The 16,423-nt window shown below is 36.8% G+C and overlaps 2 protein-coding genes across 2 annotated transcripts; one reads left to right on the top strand and one right to left on the bottom strand.

Annotated features, from left to right (window-relative positions):
- Positions 1–69: 69 nt before the first annotated feature.
- On the bottom strand, positions 70–4,565 carry nutf2l (nuclear transport factor 2, like). The gene is made up of 5 exons (XM_056250684.1): positions 4,470–4,565; positions 4,185–4,345; positions 3,930–4,001; positions 3,760–3,858; positions 70–421 (listed from the first exon to the last, which is right to left on the bottom strand). The coding sequence occupies exons 2-5, from the start codon at positions 4,281–4,283 to the stop codon at positions 305–307; spliced, it is 387 nt and encodes a 128-aa protein (XP_056106659.1). The 5' UTR covers positions 4,284–4,345; positions 4,470–4,565; the 3' UTR covers positions 70–304.
- A 1,835-nt stretch (positions 4,566–6,400) lies between these two features.
- On the top strand, positions 6,401–15,556 carry ngly1 (N-glycanase 1). Its single transcript, XM_056250718.1, has 11 exons — positions 6,401–6,563; positions 6,824–6,938; positions 7,021–7,263; positions 7,920–8,082; positions 8,433–8,652; positions 10,345–10,466; positions 13,110–13,366; positions 13,469–13,645; positions 13,779–13,967; positions 14,782–14,959; positions 15,108–15,556. Exons 1-11 carry the CDS (start codon positions 6,463–6,465, stop codon positions 15,281–15,283), a joined length of 1,941 nt encoding a protein of 646 aa, XP_056106693.1. The 5' UTR covers positions 6,401–6,462; the 3' UTR covers positions 15,284–15,556.
- Positions 15,557–16,423: the final 867 nt, after the last annotated feature.

Genomic DNA, 16,423 nt, shown 5'->3' on the forward strand with positions numbered 1-16,423 from the left:
TCCTTTAGATAATCATAAATCAGGATCCAAGGTGTCTTACCAAAATATAGAAGCATAAGTAGTCAAAGATGGATTGTATGAATGGGAAATTTATTATCAAATTGAAGTTAATTTCACACAGTGCATTCCACAACATACAAATTACGATTATTATAATCAGTTGTTTTTAACATGTCTTTTTCTTATCTGGAGATGATCATGGACCTTCAAGATCTTTGGCAAAGTAAGATGAAACCAGTTCAGAATGTGAAATGTGTAACCATTCTCCGGATACAAAAGTTGCATGGACTGTAAATACTAAATACTATGCTCCGAAGTTATGAAGAGCTAATCGGAACATGTCGTTGGTGCAGACCCATTTGTTATCTACATTCTTCAGCAAGAAGACCTGCTGAAACCCCATAACTTGGTCCTGATCAGCCTGTAAAAATACACAAAAACAATATACATTCATGATTTTTTTACAGCCTACACTGTAAGACATTTATAATAATAAATAACTATTTATAATTATGGTAGCTTGTTTCTGCCACTGAAAAAAAAGGAAAAAAGTAATTGCAACTTTTTATCTCATAATTCTGGACTTTTATTATGTAATATTGAAGAGCTGACCACGTTCATGTAAACTGAGGCACCTACAAAGTGATCTGTCACACAACATTAAAGAGCGTCAAAACGGAATTTATCGTTTGAATTTCGTGATAAAATGGACATAACTTGAAAAATTAGTTTCTTATCGAAAGTAACAAAATGCGGAGCTTCTAGCGATTATTGGTGGTTAATGGTGGATAGGCTACAACACTGTATTCGTCTTGTACACAAGACACACGAAAAATTTGCGGAACAAATACGTGTACCGTTACAACCCTAAGAACTATTTAATCAAATGTCAAGGAAGAAAAATATGTTTTGTGACAAATTAAAGTGAGGTCAACTTCAACAATGGGCTAGGGCTGGGCGGGCGTTTGATACGCCATGAGAGTATCGTGATACGTACTGCGGGTGGTGTATCGCAGTTTTCCGGTTTGAAAAAAAAAATATATATATATATATAGGCTAAGTCGGTACTGAAATTTTAAAATTGTGACACTTAGGCCGTAAACACCTCAGATTGGGCATTGTGTTCACACGCTCATCAGATATGTCTGTGATTGGCTACAATGATCAACGCACGGGAGCGTTTGAGAGCACACGGAAGCGTTTTAAAAAACGGGAGCGTTTGTAGCCAATCATATCGGATGAGCGTGTGAGTACAATAGGCAATCGGAGGTATTTACGATTCCGCCAAACAGCGCTCAAAGCATCAAATTTTTTACATTTCAGTACCGACTTGGTTCCGAAGTCGGTACTTTTTAACAACTAATATATATATTTTATATATATATATATATATATATAATAGATTTTTTTCTCACAATTTTGAGTTTATAATCCACAATTCTGACTTTTTGAGATATTTTCAGAATGAAATATAAACTCACAATTGCAAGTTATATAGTCCATATTGTGAGAAATAAACAAACACTTGCTAGAAAAAAAGTCAGAACTTTGAGATTAACCCTTAAGAACCCGATGTGACGTGGGTGTCACAAACACTAATGATCATTGGAAAAGTTTTTTTTAAACGATTATACCTCACTTTCAACCCAGGAAGTCCCTAAGGGACATATAAGGAACATCCAGGTTCAGTCATGTGACAATGTGTGCATTTTTGTTGCCATGGTAACATTTCCAAAATGGTGGTCTGTCTTGTGTGCACATGTTGCAGTGTCAGCACTTTTTAAAGATGCTTATTTTTGTTACTAAAGGTATGTTTCAACCCATGCAACAATTCTAATGTTTTAATAACATATCCTAGATTACACTTGACTTGATTTTAAAACGTTTCTTGTACAAATTGATATAAAACAAGTTTTGCAAATGTTGTTGTGACATATGTGTCACATCGGGCTTTTAACAGTAAAACAGTAGGTGGAATTTTGATGTGACGTATGTGTCACATTAAGAAAAATGCTAATGAACTGCTCAAATAATTTAGCTGATTCAATTATTTTAGTATTATATATATTCTGCTGCTCAATTCAAAGCATATTTTAAACAAAAAAATGTCAAATTAATAACATTGTTAAAGGGTAACTAAGCCCCTGATCAGAGCCTGACTCCACCCACTGGCAATATTTGAAAAATGCTGTAAAAGTGGGCAGAGCCCAGCGGACGGAGGGGCGTGCACCTGAGACGCATCTCTCTGTAGGCATGGGTGTGGTTAGCTGGTGCCTGCTTACCTCACAGGGCACCACAAATTGAAAATTCAACTGCAGTAGCCACCGTTCAACCTGAAGAGGACAGCACTCAGATGTTTTTACACCATATATTGTAGAATTAAAACACTTTATACCCAAATGTCTAAAAAATGACTTGAATCAATGAACAGCAATAATAAAGCCCCAGTCTTACAGATCATTAACTAAAGAAAGTTGGTTTAGGGTTTACCCTTTTATGAAATGTATTTTGAAAATATGTTGCATACCTGTAACTAAAACAGCTATGCAACATATGGTACAAAACACCATATTTATTGTTATTCAGTTTGCACATTTTCGCGTTGTGAAAAAATAATCAAAAAATGTATTTCTGGTTAAACCGTATACCTGAAAAGGTAGAATTTTGCAATGTTATTGCACTACATGCATGTTCAACATGTTGACCTCCGGTGTGAGGTAGTTATTTATTTTTATTCATTTTGCACATTTTCGAGTTGTGAAAAAATAATCTAAAAATGTATTTATGATTAAACCGTATAACTGAGAAGGTTAACTTTTGAAGTTACAAAACAGTTGTTGTAAAATGTAATGGTCACAGTTGTGTGGTTTTGAAATATGTGGCAAAGCAAATAAAATGCAAAAACTATTACTTCTGAAAAAAAAATTTTTTTATTTATCTTCACAGAAAAGTAATAATTTAGAAAATGTTGTGGAAAAGAAAATAAACAGAAAAAAAATGTTATTTAGCAAGAAAACTGACCAAATTATTTTTTTCCAAATGCATCATAAAAGCCCAATGTGACATATATGTCACATTAAAAATGCACCATAAACGCCCAATGTGACATATATGTCACATTACAGATCTTTGACAAGGAGTGGTTGTTTTTAAAAAACAACGGCAGAAACATGTTTTAAGTGGTCCAATTAGTCTGTTTTATATGCCCCATAATTTTCCTATAAGGGGAAATTGGTCCGGGTTCTTATGGGTTAAAAGCCACAATAACGTTTTTTATTTTTTTATTAAAATCCCAGAGAACCGGAAGTTGCAACCGACTTTACTTCAGTGGAAACGGAATATTGAATAGAGGGCGGGGTTTTACTTTAGCCCACCTCCTCTCCATCCTTCACTCATTGCAGACTAACAGTAGGAGGGGAGTGGTTAAGGATATTCAACCCAAGCCAAACTGCATTCCAGAGCGGAAGCAAATTTTCAGATTTTGATTAAAGATTACCACAACAAACAAGTGTATTAACTTCCACGGATTAATTGTTCACCACAAGATGTGTTACCGCTTACAATGGTAAATAAAAAATAAATAAATAAATATGACGACTTTAAACAAGCTCCCATATATAATATCACTGGTTTTGAAAGGTATTAAAATGTGCCATTTTCTTTGAACAAAAAACAAAGAATTAATCAAAATTTTGACAAACAAACAGTTGCCTGATGAAACATCTGTTTTAATAAATGCAAACTCTGATCACATCTTACTTTGAGCTGGCCCATGACCATACTCATGACACAGCTGTCTGGAGTCGGGTGATGGTCCTGAGCTGTGATGATGTGCTGAATGCTCTGGAAGGGAAGGCTCTGCAGATAGGCACATTCTGTTAAACTTAGAAAGACAACTGTGCATATGACTGTAAAATAAAGTAACTTACAGTTAGTTTGGTCATGATTGCGGTCTTCCCTTGAAATCCCTCCCCCTCCCATGTCAAACAGGAAGCATCAGTCTAAAGGAGAAAAATATATATCATAATCAGGCATACAAGCACAGAATGGCGTAATAGTATAGTAAGAGCTAAAGCACAAAACAGATGGATTAAAACAAAATAATTCTGGTTTACTAAACTTACACTCATCGCGCGAGATAATGAGGTTCAATGACAGTCATTTACTCGCAATAATTCACTTACATATAGGTCGGCGAGCTTCACGCGGTCTGAATCAAACTGCTGATAATAGTGTTGCACGAATCCGCTGCCGATTTGCTCCCACATCGGTTTCTCTGCCATTGTTTTTAACCGTATAAAGCTCCCGCGCAAGTTTGAACAGAATATTCCACGTGTAACTGAAACTGCAAAAAAAAAACCACTGAAGATTAGCTGTTTGGTAAAGTTAAACGAACGTATATTAATTCGTGATTTTAGATAACATCGTGTGTAAAACATTATTGCTGGAGATATTATTTTTAAACTTACATGACCACCTCAGTGTGATGGCACGCTACCTGAGCTGAATAGCTTCGCGCCTTATGGCCGGAACAAGAAGTTACCGGCAGATCTGAGATCAGCTTTTAGCCAAAGACTGTAAAAAAAAAAAAAAAAAAAAAAAAAAAAAGCTTTTAGCAGAGTACATGAATCAGTGGAATTCAGATGTTGGGAAATTTGATTCATTTTTCAGTCTTATAAAATAAATGCAGAACTGACACTTTCTGAGAATTTGTATTACGATTATACAAATGAACATAAAAAATAGACATTTATTCACATTTAAAAGTGAACTACACTTTTTACAGAATGTTATAGTGTGAATTATGGTTAACAAAAGTACACTAAGAATTAAAAACAGGGAAAATACTTCACTTATCTACATCAATATTAATAAGTAAATTAATAATATTATGACATAAAGCCAAAAAATAGGAAACAATAAATATGTAGACAGAATTTTTTTTTTTTTTTTTTTTTTTTTTTTTTTATATCAAGATTTACATACAAACATGGCTGCATAAGTTCCTTTTCTTCAGAATAGAATACAAAGAAAATATAGCCAGAGGGAGCAGCTCTTAATACAAAAAAAGAATATAAATGTCTTAGTACAAAAATATGGATGATTTGTAAGGAAGGAAACATTTAAATAAATAAATGGTAGAAATTTTAACATAACATAATAACATAAGGGGTGAATTCAGTCTTTGTTCAGCCATTTATCTCAGTTGGGAAGTGTTTTAGGGTATCATATTTTTTGTGCTTTAGGACCTTTCAGAGTTTTAAAGGATTTTATATACAGTTTAAATTCATTTTTTTTTTTTAAAAACAAATTTGGGAGATGATTTCACAATTCTACACTTGTGAATGAAAAATGTAGCTAGACATACAATTGTATTAGTACACATCTCATCACCCTTGCTTTGCAGCATCAATCCAAATGTAATGTCGTCTCTGGAGATAGAGGTTGGGAATGAAGATATCTGCTGCTTAACCCATTTATGTATATCACACCAAAATATCTATATCACATTACAGTCCGTAAACACATGGTCCGTAGTTTCAACATCATTTTCACAGAATGTACATGTTATCATCTATATGTAGACAGAAAATATATAAATAGAGGAATAAATATTTAGCTGTACAGCATGAAAAAGTGATTTTGCAAAAACTCAAAAATAATTGACCAGATATAATATAATAATTAAACAGGTATCGTGTGCATGAGCCAAAAGTGAATGGATTGGATAGACATTGAATAAATATGCGTTAACTACTGAATAGACATTAATGTAGTAGTATACTTTATTGTCCTCGAAAGGAAATTTGTTGTGTACTACATGTTGCTGCATAGATATATAATAGACCGATAGACAAACACTAATAACAATTGTAAAAAAAAAAATATATATATATATTATCAAGATAAACACTTATTCAACATTCGCGCAGATACATGGATATGTACAAAAATGAATATAACAAGAAAATGGTTGGAGCCTGACCATTACATTTTATGTGTAATAGGATTCAATTACTATAATAATTGTATAATATATTGTATTTAAATCCTGTGAAATGTACTTATCATGTGTTTTGGTGTGAAATGATAATTTCAAGCTCAATTTACAAAGAGTAAATTATCATTATAATAAAAATAGATGACAGGACTTTTAAAAGACTTTTATCATGCCATCATCATTTCTGAAGTCGTTCTGAGATCTCCTGTCCATCGATGATTGCATGCAAACCATTCAGTTAAGCCAAGACGTGCACTTAAAAATACATATAAAGACATTTTTGTTTATTTTATAGTTATATTAAAAATTAAACCACAAGTCAATATATCAGACAATTTATTTCTAGAGAATATCTACCAGGCGCATAAAGGACAGCTATTAATTCGCAACTGAGTTGGAGGCAGTTCCGTGTTGTCTCGCGGATGTACTTACTGTTATTGTAGAAGTTACATTGTTTAACCATGTCTGGGTCTCAAGGAGTCACTGCTTTGTGCGAAAATCCTAACGAGGTGTTTTTGGATGTTTCTAAATTGCTTATTACATACGCGGACAATATTCTTAGGTAAGTTAAGTTTTCCGGAGACATTTCAGAGAGAGTCCCGGGTGGAATGTTGTTATGCCTGATTACTGGAAATGACAGTCTCTTCTTTATGTATGTTGTCCATAGGACAGTCTGTCCAACCATCTTGTTTTTTGATTCCCTATCCTACATCCATCATATTGTGTGCGACCTCTAAGCTACTCATTATTTCTATGGATTTACATGGATTTTATTTTCTTCTTTCAGTTTTTAGTTTGATCTTGTGCATGTGTGTTTTGTAGGAACCCAAATGAGGATAAGTACAGATCAATCCGTATTGGAAACCCAACATTCTCCAGCAAGCTTCTGCCTGTCAAAGGAGCAGTTGAATGTCTCTTTGAGATGGGATTTGAGGAGGTTGGTAAGCAAATAAAGTTGCCTTTATGGTTTCAAAGCATCATCACATGTTTTATGTGCTATTTGTATGTGTCGTCATTAGGCTGAAACCCACTTGGTGTTTCCGAAGTCAGCATCTGTGGAGAGGCTGAGGCAGGTGCGGGAGACTATTGCCACTGAGAGAGACCAGAGGCTTGGTGTGAGCAAAGCTGCATCCAACCCACAAAGTGCCAGAGTTCCTCCAAATCCTGCTCCACCACCAGTACCCGTACCCTCCTCTCCTTCTGCAGGCCCTGCGTCTGCCACTGCAGTCCCTACGCCTGCACCAGCTGCTTTACCTTTCACTGTGAGTTTATTTTTTCTTCCTACTTCATATTTTTCATTTTATAGGGTTAGAGTCCTACTTGTTTTATTTTAAAGAGATAGCTCACCCAAAATGAAAATTCTGTCATTAATTACTCGTTCTCAACCTGCTTGATGCATGAGAACAAACCTTATTGGTTCTTGCGGAAGCTCAAATGTGCTGCGTAACACGAGAATGAACCTTGTAATGCTTGAGCTTCCGTTTACCACAACTGATGTGTGAATTGATGAATGCTGTATGAATAAAAGCCTAAATTCAATCTGTTCATCATATAAAGCGGTCGTGTCTCTTCAGAGAATTTGGACTAAACCACTCAATTCAAATGGATTCGTTTTACAATATCTTTATGAAACGTCAAAGTGGTAGTTGCGTAGCTGTCAATAGAGGGACAGAAATCGCTCAGATTTCATAAAAAAGTTATTTATTGGTGTTCCGAAGATGAATGAAAGTGTTACGGGTTTGGAACGACACGAGGGTGAGTAATTTATGACAGAATTTTCATATTTGGGTGAACTATCCCTTTAAGGATGTTATCATAAACTTTGTGCACCACCAATTATAAGAGCAAAATTAATAATGGGGAAAATAAATGGTTTGAAGACTGGCATCCTTTCTCTTTTTGTTTTCTGATGTATTAGTCCAGCAGCGTGACATTCTTTAGGACTGTACAGTCAAACTTCCAACATGTGATGATATACGAGAGCCCTGAACTGCAGCAGAAGGCACTGAACTGCATACCTCATGAAGTGCTCAGGTCCAGGGCTAAAGAACGCCTGAAACAAGCCGAGGATGCAGATCCAGGTTAGCAAGACATGAAATCACAACTCCGAATTAACACAGATACTTGTAAACGAAATCAGATTTATTTACATTTAATTCACTTTTCATGACGTTGGATCAACTTTCCTTTTTAAACCGGAAGAACAAAATGGCTAAAAAAACAAAACATTTACCCTTAATAATACTAAACATGAGTGCTATTGTTGTTTTCGTTGATGTGCAACCTGTCTGTTAACATCTCAAAAAAATGTTTTTTTTTCTTTGACATTTTGAACAATATGTTTAAACTAATTTATTCTTGCATGAAATAAAGACTCTAGTCCAGATTATCAGAAGCTGACTCATGTTTCTGTGTTGTGTTCCACTTACAGCGTGTAGTTTATGTGAGGAGGACATGTTAGTTCTAGACCTGTTGCAGTGGTTCAAAGGGGACTTCTTTTCCTGGGTGGACAGTCTGCCATGTAGCCGGTGTGGAGGTGGAACCCAGCCTTCTGGATCCCTCCCCCCCTCAAGTGATGACCTACGCTGGGATGCAGGCCGTGTAGAGAACCACTTCTGTCACACCTGCCAACTCTCCAATAGATTCCCAAGGTACATCTGCTTTTTCATTCTCATCAAGAAGTTGCGCTGTTAATGATGTTGATGGTCTAGTATCTTTGCATTGAATTCTATGAAGCAATTTTCTCTGTATTCTCTGTTAAATTAATAAATGAGCATTGAGGGATAGTTCACCCAAAATGTACTCATACTTATGTCATTGCAAACCTGTATGACTTTCTTTTCTCTGTGGAACACAAAATCATATATTTTTATGTTTATGCTGCAGACATAATTATATAGTGACATGGGGCTGTTAAAGGGCAGGGGACTGATGCAAGACTTTCATTCACCTTCGGAACACAAATGAAGATCTTTTTGATGAAATCTGAGAGATTTCTGTCCCTCCATCTACGCTCAAAATACAAAATATTAATCTCTAACGTAGATTCACAAGAGCGCCACGACGCATGAGTGTTGTGTTGACTCAAGAGCAGACGCTTTTGCCTGAACGCGTGTTGGAGATGATTTGTAAATAAAGTGGTAAATTCATTTTTTTGCGCAAACAAAGCAATTCGCGTCACTTCATAAAATTGAGGTTAAGCCACTGGAGTCACATGGATTACTTGGGCTGCATTTACACTGCAGGTCTTGATGCCCAAATCCGATTTTCTGACTATATCCGACCCGCTTACATCATCTTTTAAAAGTGACCCGTATCCGATTTTTGCATTTACACTATACACTGCTGAAACTACCAAATGTAGACGTTCTGACCCGGAAAAGGAAGTAAAACAGCACGAAATGCAATGGATGCAGATGCGAATAAAATTATCCAGTGTTTTGCTTTCGCTTTGTATTTGTTTTTTAAGCTTTTTATCTTACTTTGGCACACGAGCGCTTAAAACCGTGCCTCCCCATATCTCGTGAAATGTCTTCAAACTCGGATTTATCTCTGTAACAACTCTGCATTTTTGCCTGCACTGTCTCTTCGCCCCAAACACTCAAAAGACATGAAACCTCCGCATTGCTCCACTGTGTGTATCCTTCGTCCTCCATCGCGCCTATAATAAGTCGATCTCAGTTGGTGGTGTCCACCTGAGTTGACGTAACTTTTTTAATGACGTACATTTCGCATTTACGCAATTTACTGGGTAATATCCGATTTGTCTGCTTACATGGCACACGCAAATGCAGGTATCCGATTTATTACCACATATGAGTGAGGCCTGAATCCGATCTGAGAAAATCGGAATCCATGCGTTTTTTTCCTGCTTACACGTTCATGGGTCATATCCGATCTCTGCCACATAAGAGGAAAAAATCGGATTTGAGTCACTTGAACCATGCAGTGTAAATGGGGCCTTAAAGATGTTTTTACTACCTTTCTGGGGCTTCAAAGTGTTAGTTGTGTAGGCTGTCAATGGAGGGACAGAAAGCTCTCAGATTTCATTAAAAAGATATTCATTTGTGTTCCGAAGATGAACGAAAGACTTGCGGGTTTGGATTGACATTAGGGTGAGTAATTAATGAAAAATTTCATTTTTTTAAAGCTCCAAAAAACTACCACAAAACTAGTCTATGAATCTGTATGCTGTGTTATAAAATAGGTTTGTGTGAGGAACAGATCAGTATTCTCTAAAAACCCGTCCTCTCCATGACATTGTTATGGTGCTTTGGTATGGAAAAGAGCAATGTTATTCATGTCATTACTGCAAATTCACATTACTTTTCCTTTCTGCACAGGTACAATAACCCAGAGAAGCTTCTGGAGACCAGGAGAGGGCGCTGCGGGGAATGGGCCAATTGTTTCACACTGTTCTGCCGAGCCTTAGGCCTTGAGGCCAGATATATCTGGGACAGCACAGGTAGAAATCTTACAGCTTTAAGGCGCTAAAATACTCCAAGCAAAGCTCTTTTATTGTCTTTCTCTTATGGGTAAAAAGAAGCATCCTGTGCTGGGAGCCTCATTTATATAAATGTGTAAATATATGCTGCACGCTTTCCACTCAATAACAAAATAAACGCATAACAAAAAGTGACAGTGACAAAACAGAAAACAGCAGTTAAAAAAGCATCTGATCACCAACTCTGCAGTTCACGTTTATTTGAATAACACTTTATACAAAAGCTTTAAAGGGTTAGTTCACCCATTTAAGACATGAAGTTGTATGCAATCCTTACCAGCAGCACTATAGTGCATACACACTGACCCACTCTGTTGTCACCTCCCTGGTCAGAGTTCTGGCCGCTGGAAGTTTTTCAATGAAGTACTCCCGGTTATTTTCCGGGGTCACAAAACTGTGCGTTTTTACGTGAAAAAATGATTTGCGTTTCAAAGCTTGATTAATTTACCACACAAAAAACACGGCGGTCAAAATTCATACCTCAGTTTTAATCGGCACTATTTTCTATCCATTTCTATCAATCCGCGCTGCTGTCAATGTCAACAGTGCGCACGTTCCGATCAGCTGTTGAAAGCGCGACTCACTGACAACATGTCTGACTGCGAAACTTCTGATGATGAAACCAATTTTAGCACAATGTCAGACGGATCGGATGATGAAAGTAATTTTAGCACAACGACAATGTTATTGATTGCAACACCAAACCTCAATTGTGTGTGTGTTCAATCAAATAGTTTTCTCAGCAAATTGTACCAATATCCCTATAGGCTATACTGTTTTTATATTAGACATCTTTTCACGTGTTTTATAATGGAGTCTAACGTTAAACATCAGCTTGTTTACCGTACAGTTTAGACATGGGATCATAAAGTTAGTAAATAGAGCTTACCCGTGGTACTGGTACAGCAAAACGCTTTAATTTTCCTTTTCCTCCTTGGTTGTAATCGTCTTCGCTGAAGTGAGCACTACACACACGAAAATCCTTTATTCCGGACTGGATATTTTAGCTCGCACAGAGTAGCCGATGGCAACCAGCCAAAGCTGTCTCATAGTTCTATTCGAAACAGGAAAACGATGGAATCTGAACTTTGATCCCGGTACATCGTTGTGGTCATAGCCTGGGAATTTACAAGTTCTCACCATTGTTAATCTAATACTTTTTACGTCGTCGATCGATTGTGTAAACACTATGGAACAGCTGATCGGAACGTGCGCACTGTTGACGTTGACAGCAGCGCGGATTGATAGAAATGGATAGAAAATAGTGCCAATTAAACCTGAGGTATGAATTTTGACCGGCGTGTTTTTTGTGTGGTAAATTAATCAAGCTTTGAAACGCAAATCATTTTTTCACGTAAAAACGCACAGTTTTGTGACCCCGGAAAATAACCGGGAGTACTTCATTGAAAAACTTCCAGCGGCCAGAACTCTGACCAGGGAGGTGACAACAGAGTGGGTCAGTGTGTATGCACTATAGTGCTGGACTGGTAAGGATTGGATACAACTTCATGTCTTCATGTCAACAAATGGGCGAACTAACCCTTTAAAGGAAGCCACTTACAGTATTAAATATGAAAAAACAATGTCAGTGTCGCTTTCAATAGACCAATTTCCAGCCGACGTCACAGTTACGTCACAGCGCTAGCTGGTGGCAGAACAAAGGGAAAACTGGAGGCGGTGAATACAAACCAGCACAGATTCGGCTACAAAATAAGGATCTTAAATTATTCTTATTATTATTAAATGTCATCTTGTTGTGTTGTTGGGTGCAAGAATCAATGAAACATTAATATGCTTTATCTGCAATTTTTTATTTCTAGAAAATATTCACCTCATTAAAATTGCACCGTAATGTCACTCTTTACATTGTCGTCTTCATGGCGCTGGCTAGGCAGAACTGCGGATCGTACACACACGTCTTGCACATCACCATTCAGCACATAGTTATAGGCATCTAAAGATTTATATGCCCTCCGTTTCTCTATCAGGTTGGTGTAGATGTCAGGCCACTCAACCGGAGGTAGCGTTAACGTTAATCCTGTCAGATCCTCAATGAGTGTACGGGTCAGCCAATCTGGTTCCGTCCGTTAAAATTAACTTTTGCAAATAACAATCGCGGTCCTGGACAGTGAGTGACCTTGCACATTAAGATAAAATCGGATTTTCTCCAGTCATTGTTAAAAACAATCTAACCAAATTTGCCGACTTTACGTTAGTGAAGTGGCCAGAGGGATCGTTCTGCCACCACCTAAGCTCCGCCCACATAAAAACGTCACCATGTTTACCAACTGAAAATTGGTCTATTAGAATTACAACTTTTATAGTACAACAGTTTGTACCTACCTATTACATAATCGCCACGGATAAATGGTATTTCGAAGGGGTTTACCAGCCAGAGCTAACTTTTCCAGGAAGTTTGCTTTGGCAAGCTATCGAAATCCCGAAACGAACTCCAAATGAACGTCATTTTGACCGGATTAGTTTGAAATGAAGTCACATCAGTTAATTCTTCGATTTTGCTTGAAGTACTGACTATCTGGGCCTTTACTGTACCACAATGATATCATTTGGGAATAGAATCACAAAGTTTTGTCCTGCTTTCAGATCACGTGTGGACGGAGGTGTATTCTCAGTCACAGCATCGCTGGCTACACTGTGACCCTTGTGAGAACACATGTGATAAACCCCTCCTGTATGAAGTCGGCTGGGGGAAGAAACTCTCCTACATCCTGGGCTTCTCTAAGGACCAGGTTGTGGATGTGACGTGGAGGTACTCCTGTAAACACCCAGAGGTCCTTTCCAGACGCACACAGGTTCAGGAGACATGGCTGCTTCATACGATTAACAAGCTCAATGCTGCGGTCAGTTTCTCATTTTCATCCCGTCACCCAAGTACAGCTCCTTTCATCATTGCCTTGAAAAAATGTATCTGACTGTCACTGTGTACAACTCCATACCTGTAGAGGCAGCAGTCTCTGGGAGAAGAGAGGAAGAAGCAGTTGTTGCAAAGACTGTTGGTGGAGCTGGTAGAGTTTATTTCTCCCAAGACCTCTACATCTGGAGAGCTGGGCGGTCGGGTCTCAGGTTCTCAGGCTTGGAGAGCAGCTCGAGGGGAGACTGGTACAAGCAACTCTAAAGGGGTGAGATGCTCAACTGGAACACAATGTTTTATTACTGGTTATGCCATTGGAGTGATTTCAATAAATGAATAGACAGACACACACACACAGGGTAAATTAACTTGCTTTAGTTTTTATGTATGTTTCCTCCCAGAATGCACAGGAATGTGTCTTCATTCCTTCCGAATCTGAGAAGCAAAACAAGTTTTTTCACATTTGCTACAACATGACCAAAGACTGTTACTTCAGACTGAGCAACGACCAAGAGACTATCCCAGGATGGCAGAAAGGTGCTTGGAGGACAGAAAATATCTTTCGGAAAGAGGAGCAAGACTGGCAGATGGTTTGTTTCTTTCAGTGGTTTATTTTTTTGAAGATGAAGGAAAATTCCTTTCTTTATTTAACCAATATTAGTGATATATCTATTTTACTGATTTGAATTTAATTATATCATTTAATGTTCAATTTTATTACTTCATTGTTTATCTTGATTTTATATTTATTTTTTATTTTGTTTAATATTAACCTGGTAGTATCATTTGTTTAATTTGTATACTCTTATTTTCCATACATTCAAAAATTTGACAAAGTAATATAGATTTATACAGTACCATTCAAAAGTTAGATTTTTTTAATGTTTTTGAAAGAAGTCTCCTAAACTTGCTCACCAAGACTGCATTTATCTTATCAAAAATACAGTATTATTGTGAAATATTATTACAATTTAAAAGATCTGTTTGGTGCTCAACTAACATTTCTTATTATTACTACAGTAGAAAATGGTTTTGCTGCTTAATATTTTTATAGGTACCATGATAAATCCTCAGGATTCTTTGATGAAACATAGGAATCTTTTGTAACATTATAAATGTCTTTACTGTCACTTTTGATCAATTTAATACATATTTGCTTAATAAAAGTATTAATTTCTTTCAAGAACGAAAAAAATCGTGCTGACCCCAGACTTTTGAACGGTAGTGCATAGGCCATAACATTAAAATAATGATCGACTCATTGTACTTACCAGAATTACAGTATGTGTGTATTCCTACTTTTTGCCCTTTCTATCATATTATCCATTGTCCTAAAGAACACATTTACTATGTGTTTTAATGCATTTAAATGCAGTACTTACTGTGCTGACTCTGTGATTGTAGGTGTATTTGGCACGAACAGAGGGCTCTCCCTTTGGAAGGATAAGCTGGAAATTTAACTGCGCTCCAGTAGGGATGAAGATCAAGTCCACTTCAGTCCGAGCCTTAAGCCAGACCTTCCATTCTGGCAGCGTGCGTTGGAGTTTACACTCCGCCGAGACCACCATAGAGTTCCCTGGAGGTATCAGTCTCGCTGCTTAATGCATCAGCTCTGTGCTTTGTGTATTAGATTAAATCACAGCTCTCTGCTTCAAGAGCTGAAATGGTTTTTAAAAGTAACATCCAATTAAGCTTGATTATAATATCAGTAATGGGTTTTATTTTCACAGATGGTGAACTGCACTCCTCATCAACACTGTCTGGAGGGGAAGAGCTGATTGTGGAGGCGGAGCTCACAGGAGGAGAGGGTGACGTGTCGTGGCAACACACTCAGCTCTTCAGACAGAGTTTAAAAGACACAGAGAAAGTTTTATTTGAAATTGTGGTTGAAATGGAAGAGCCTTGATGAGAGATAAGCATGTACATATCTATCTTATCGGCATGTCTTCTTACTCCGCGCCATGGATGTTCTCTTTTATTTGTTGTCTACTAGCCAGAAATATATCTGGCCAGTAGATGACTCTAGATAACTCTGGCTAGCTGGTCGGTTCTGCAAATTGAACTAATGTGTCAAATAAATGTGATTTTAGATGTGACCAGATTTGGAAATGTATAATTCGGCATTGTTCTTACACAATAATTTATTTTTGAGATTCAGGCATTGCTGTTGTACATTTTTTTAAAACAGACTGTACTGTTCATAAGTGTAATGATATGAGCATTCAATTATTTCATTCTTCAGTTGTACGTAAACCCTTTACTACACTATAATTAGACTGCTTAATAGTAGATGTTACTTTTGTGTTTTTTCTTCTCAATCTCTAGTTTAAAAAAAAATGCTTTTTTTTATTTCCTTTTTTGTTTTTTTAATTAATTTTTATTAAAATTTAGTTTGAATGGGAAATCTAGTAGCACAGTGTGTGACATTCAGTAATTCCACTATCTATAATATTATTAAAATCTAGTAGAAATAATGCAATAATAATATGGAGAAAAGAATTTCATAGCAGGATAAACTGTCACTTATTGACAAGCACTGCACAAACTGACAGCTGGTATGGATGTTATACTTAATATAATTCTTGGCCAATCAGATTAAAGGACTGGAACTAGGCCATATATCTGTCTCTATATCCCATATATCTGATTCTAAAGACTTCATTGGTCATGTCAATCACAAGTCTCGCCCAACTCGTAGCGGAATTATTCCTTTACATTTCCAGTCTCCGGTGTTTCTGGTCAAATTATTGTATTTTCCGAGCCGATAAACGTATTGAAATGGTTTTAAAAACAAATGGCTCCACAGTAAACTTAATTTCTGCAAGCCATGCTCGTTTTCTCTTTTCAGTCTTTGGCATAAAATGCAAGGCAAATGGTGCTGTATACGGACATTCCTTGGTGGTGCTCAATTATCGTTCTTTCCAGAAACTTCTTCAGTTTATTGCTGTTGTTGGCTGCCACAACAACAGCAATAAACTGAAGAAATTTTCAGTCAAATTTTTTGTACTTTTCAAAGTTTCTGTTTAATTCATTTAGTCACTCTTTT

The sequence above is a fragment of the Rhinichthys klamathensis genome, unplaced genomic scaffold (assembly GCF_029890125.1).
Source record: "Rhinichthys klamathensis goyatoka isolate OS25496 unplaced genomic scaffold, OSU_Roscu_1.1 h1tg000073l_1, whole genome shotgun sequence".
Classification (NCBI taxonomy): Eukaryota; Metazoa; Chordata; class Actinopteri; order Cypriniformes; family Leuciscidae; genus Rhinichthys; species Rhinichthys klamathensis.

Coding starts and splice junctions, on each gene's coding strand:
- nutf2l (XM_056250684.1), bottom strand. CDS start 4,283: ATGGCAGAGAAACCGATGTGGGAGCAAATCGGCAGCGGATTCGTGCAA. Junction 4,002..4,184: donor TGAAGCTCGCCGACCTATAT/GTAAGTGAATTA, acceptor TTTCTCCTTTAG/ACTGATGCTTCCTGTTTGAC. Junction 3,859..3,929: donor CAATCATGACCAAACTAACT/GTAAGTTACTTT, acceptor GCCTATCTGCAG/AGCCTTCCCTTCCAGAGCAT.
- ngly1 (XM_056250718.1), top strand. CDS start 6,463: ATGTCTGGGTCTCAAGGAGTCACTGCTTTGTGCGAAAATCCTAACGAG. Junction 6,939..7,020: donor TTGAGATGGGATTTGAGGAG/GTTGGTAAGCAA, acceptor TGTCGTCATTAG/GCTGAAACCCACTTGGTGTT. Junction 7,264..7,919: donor CAGCTGCTTTACCTTTCACT/GTGAGTTTATTT, acceptor CTGATGTATTAG/TCCAGCAGCGTGACATTCTT.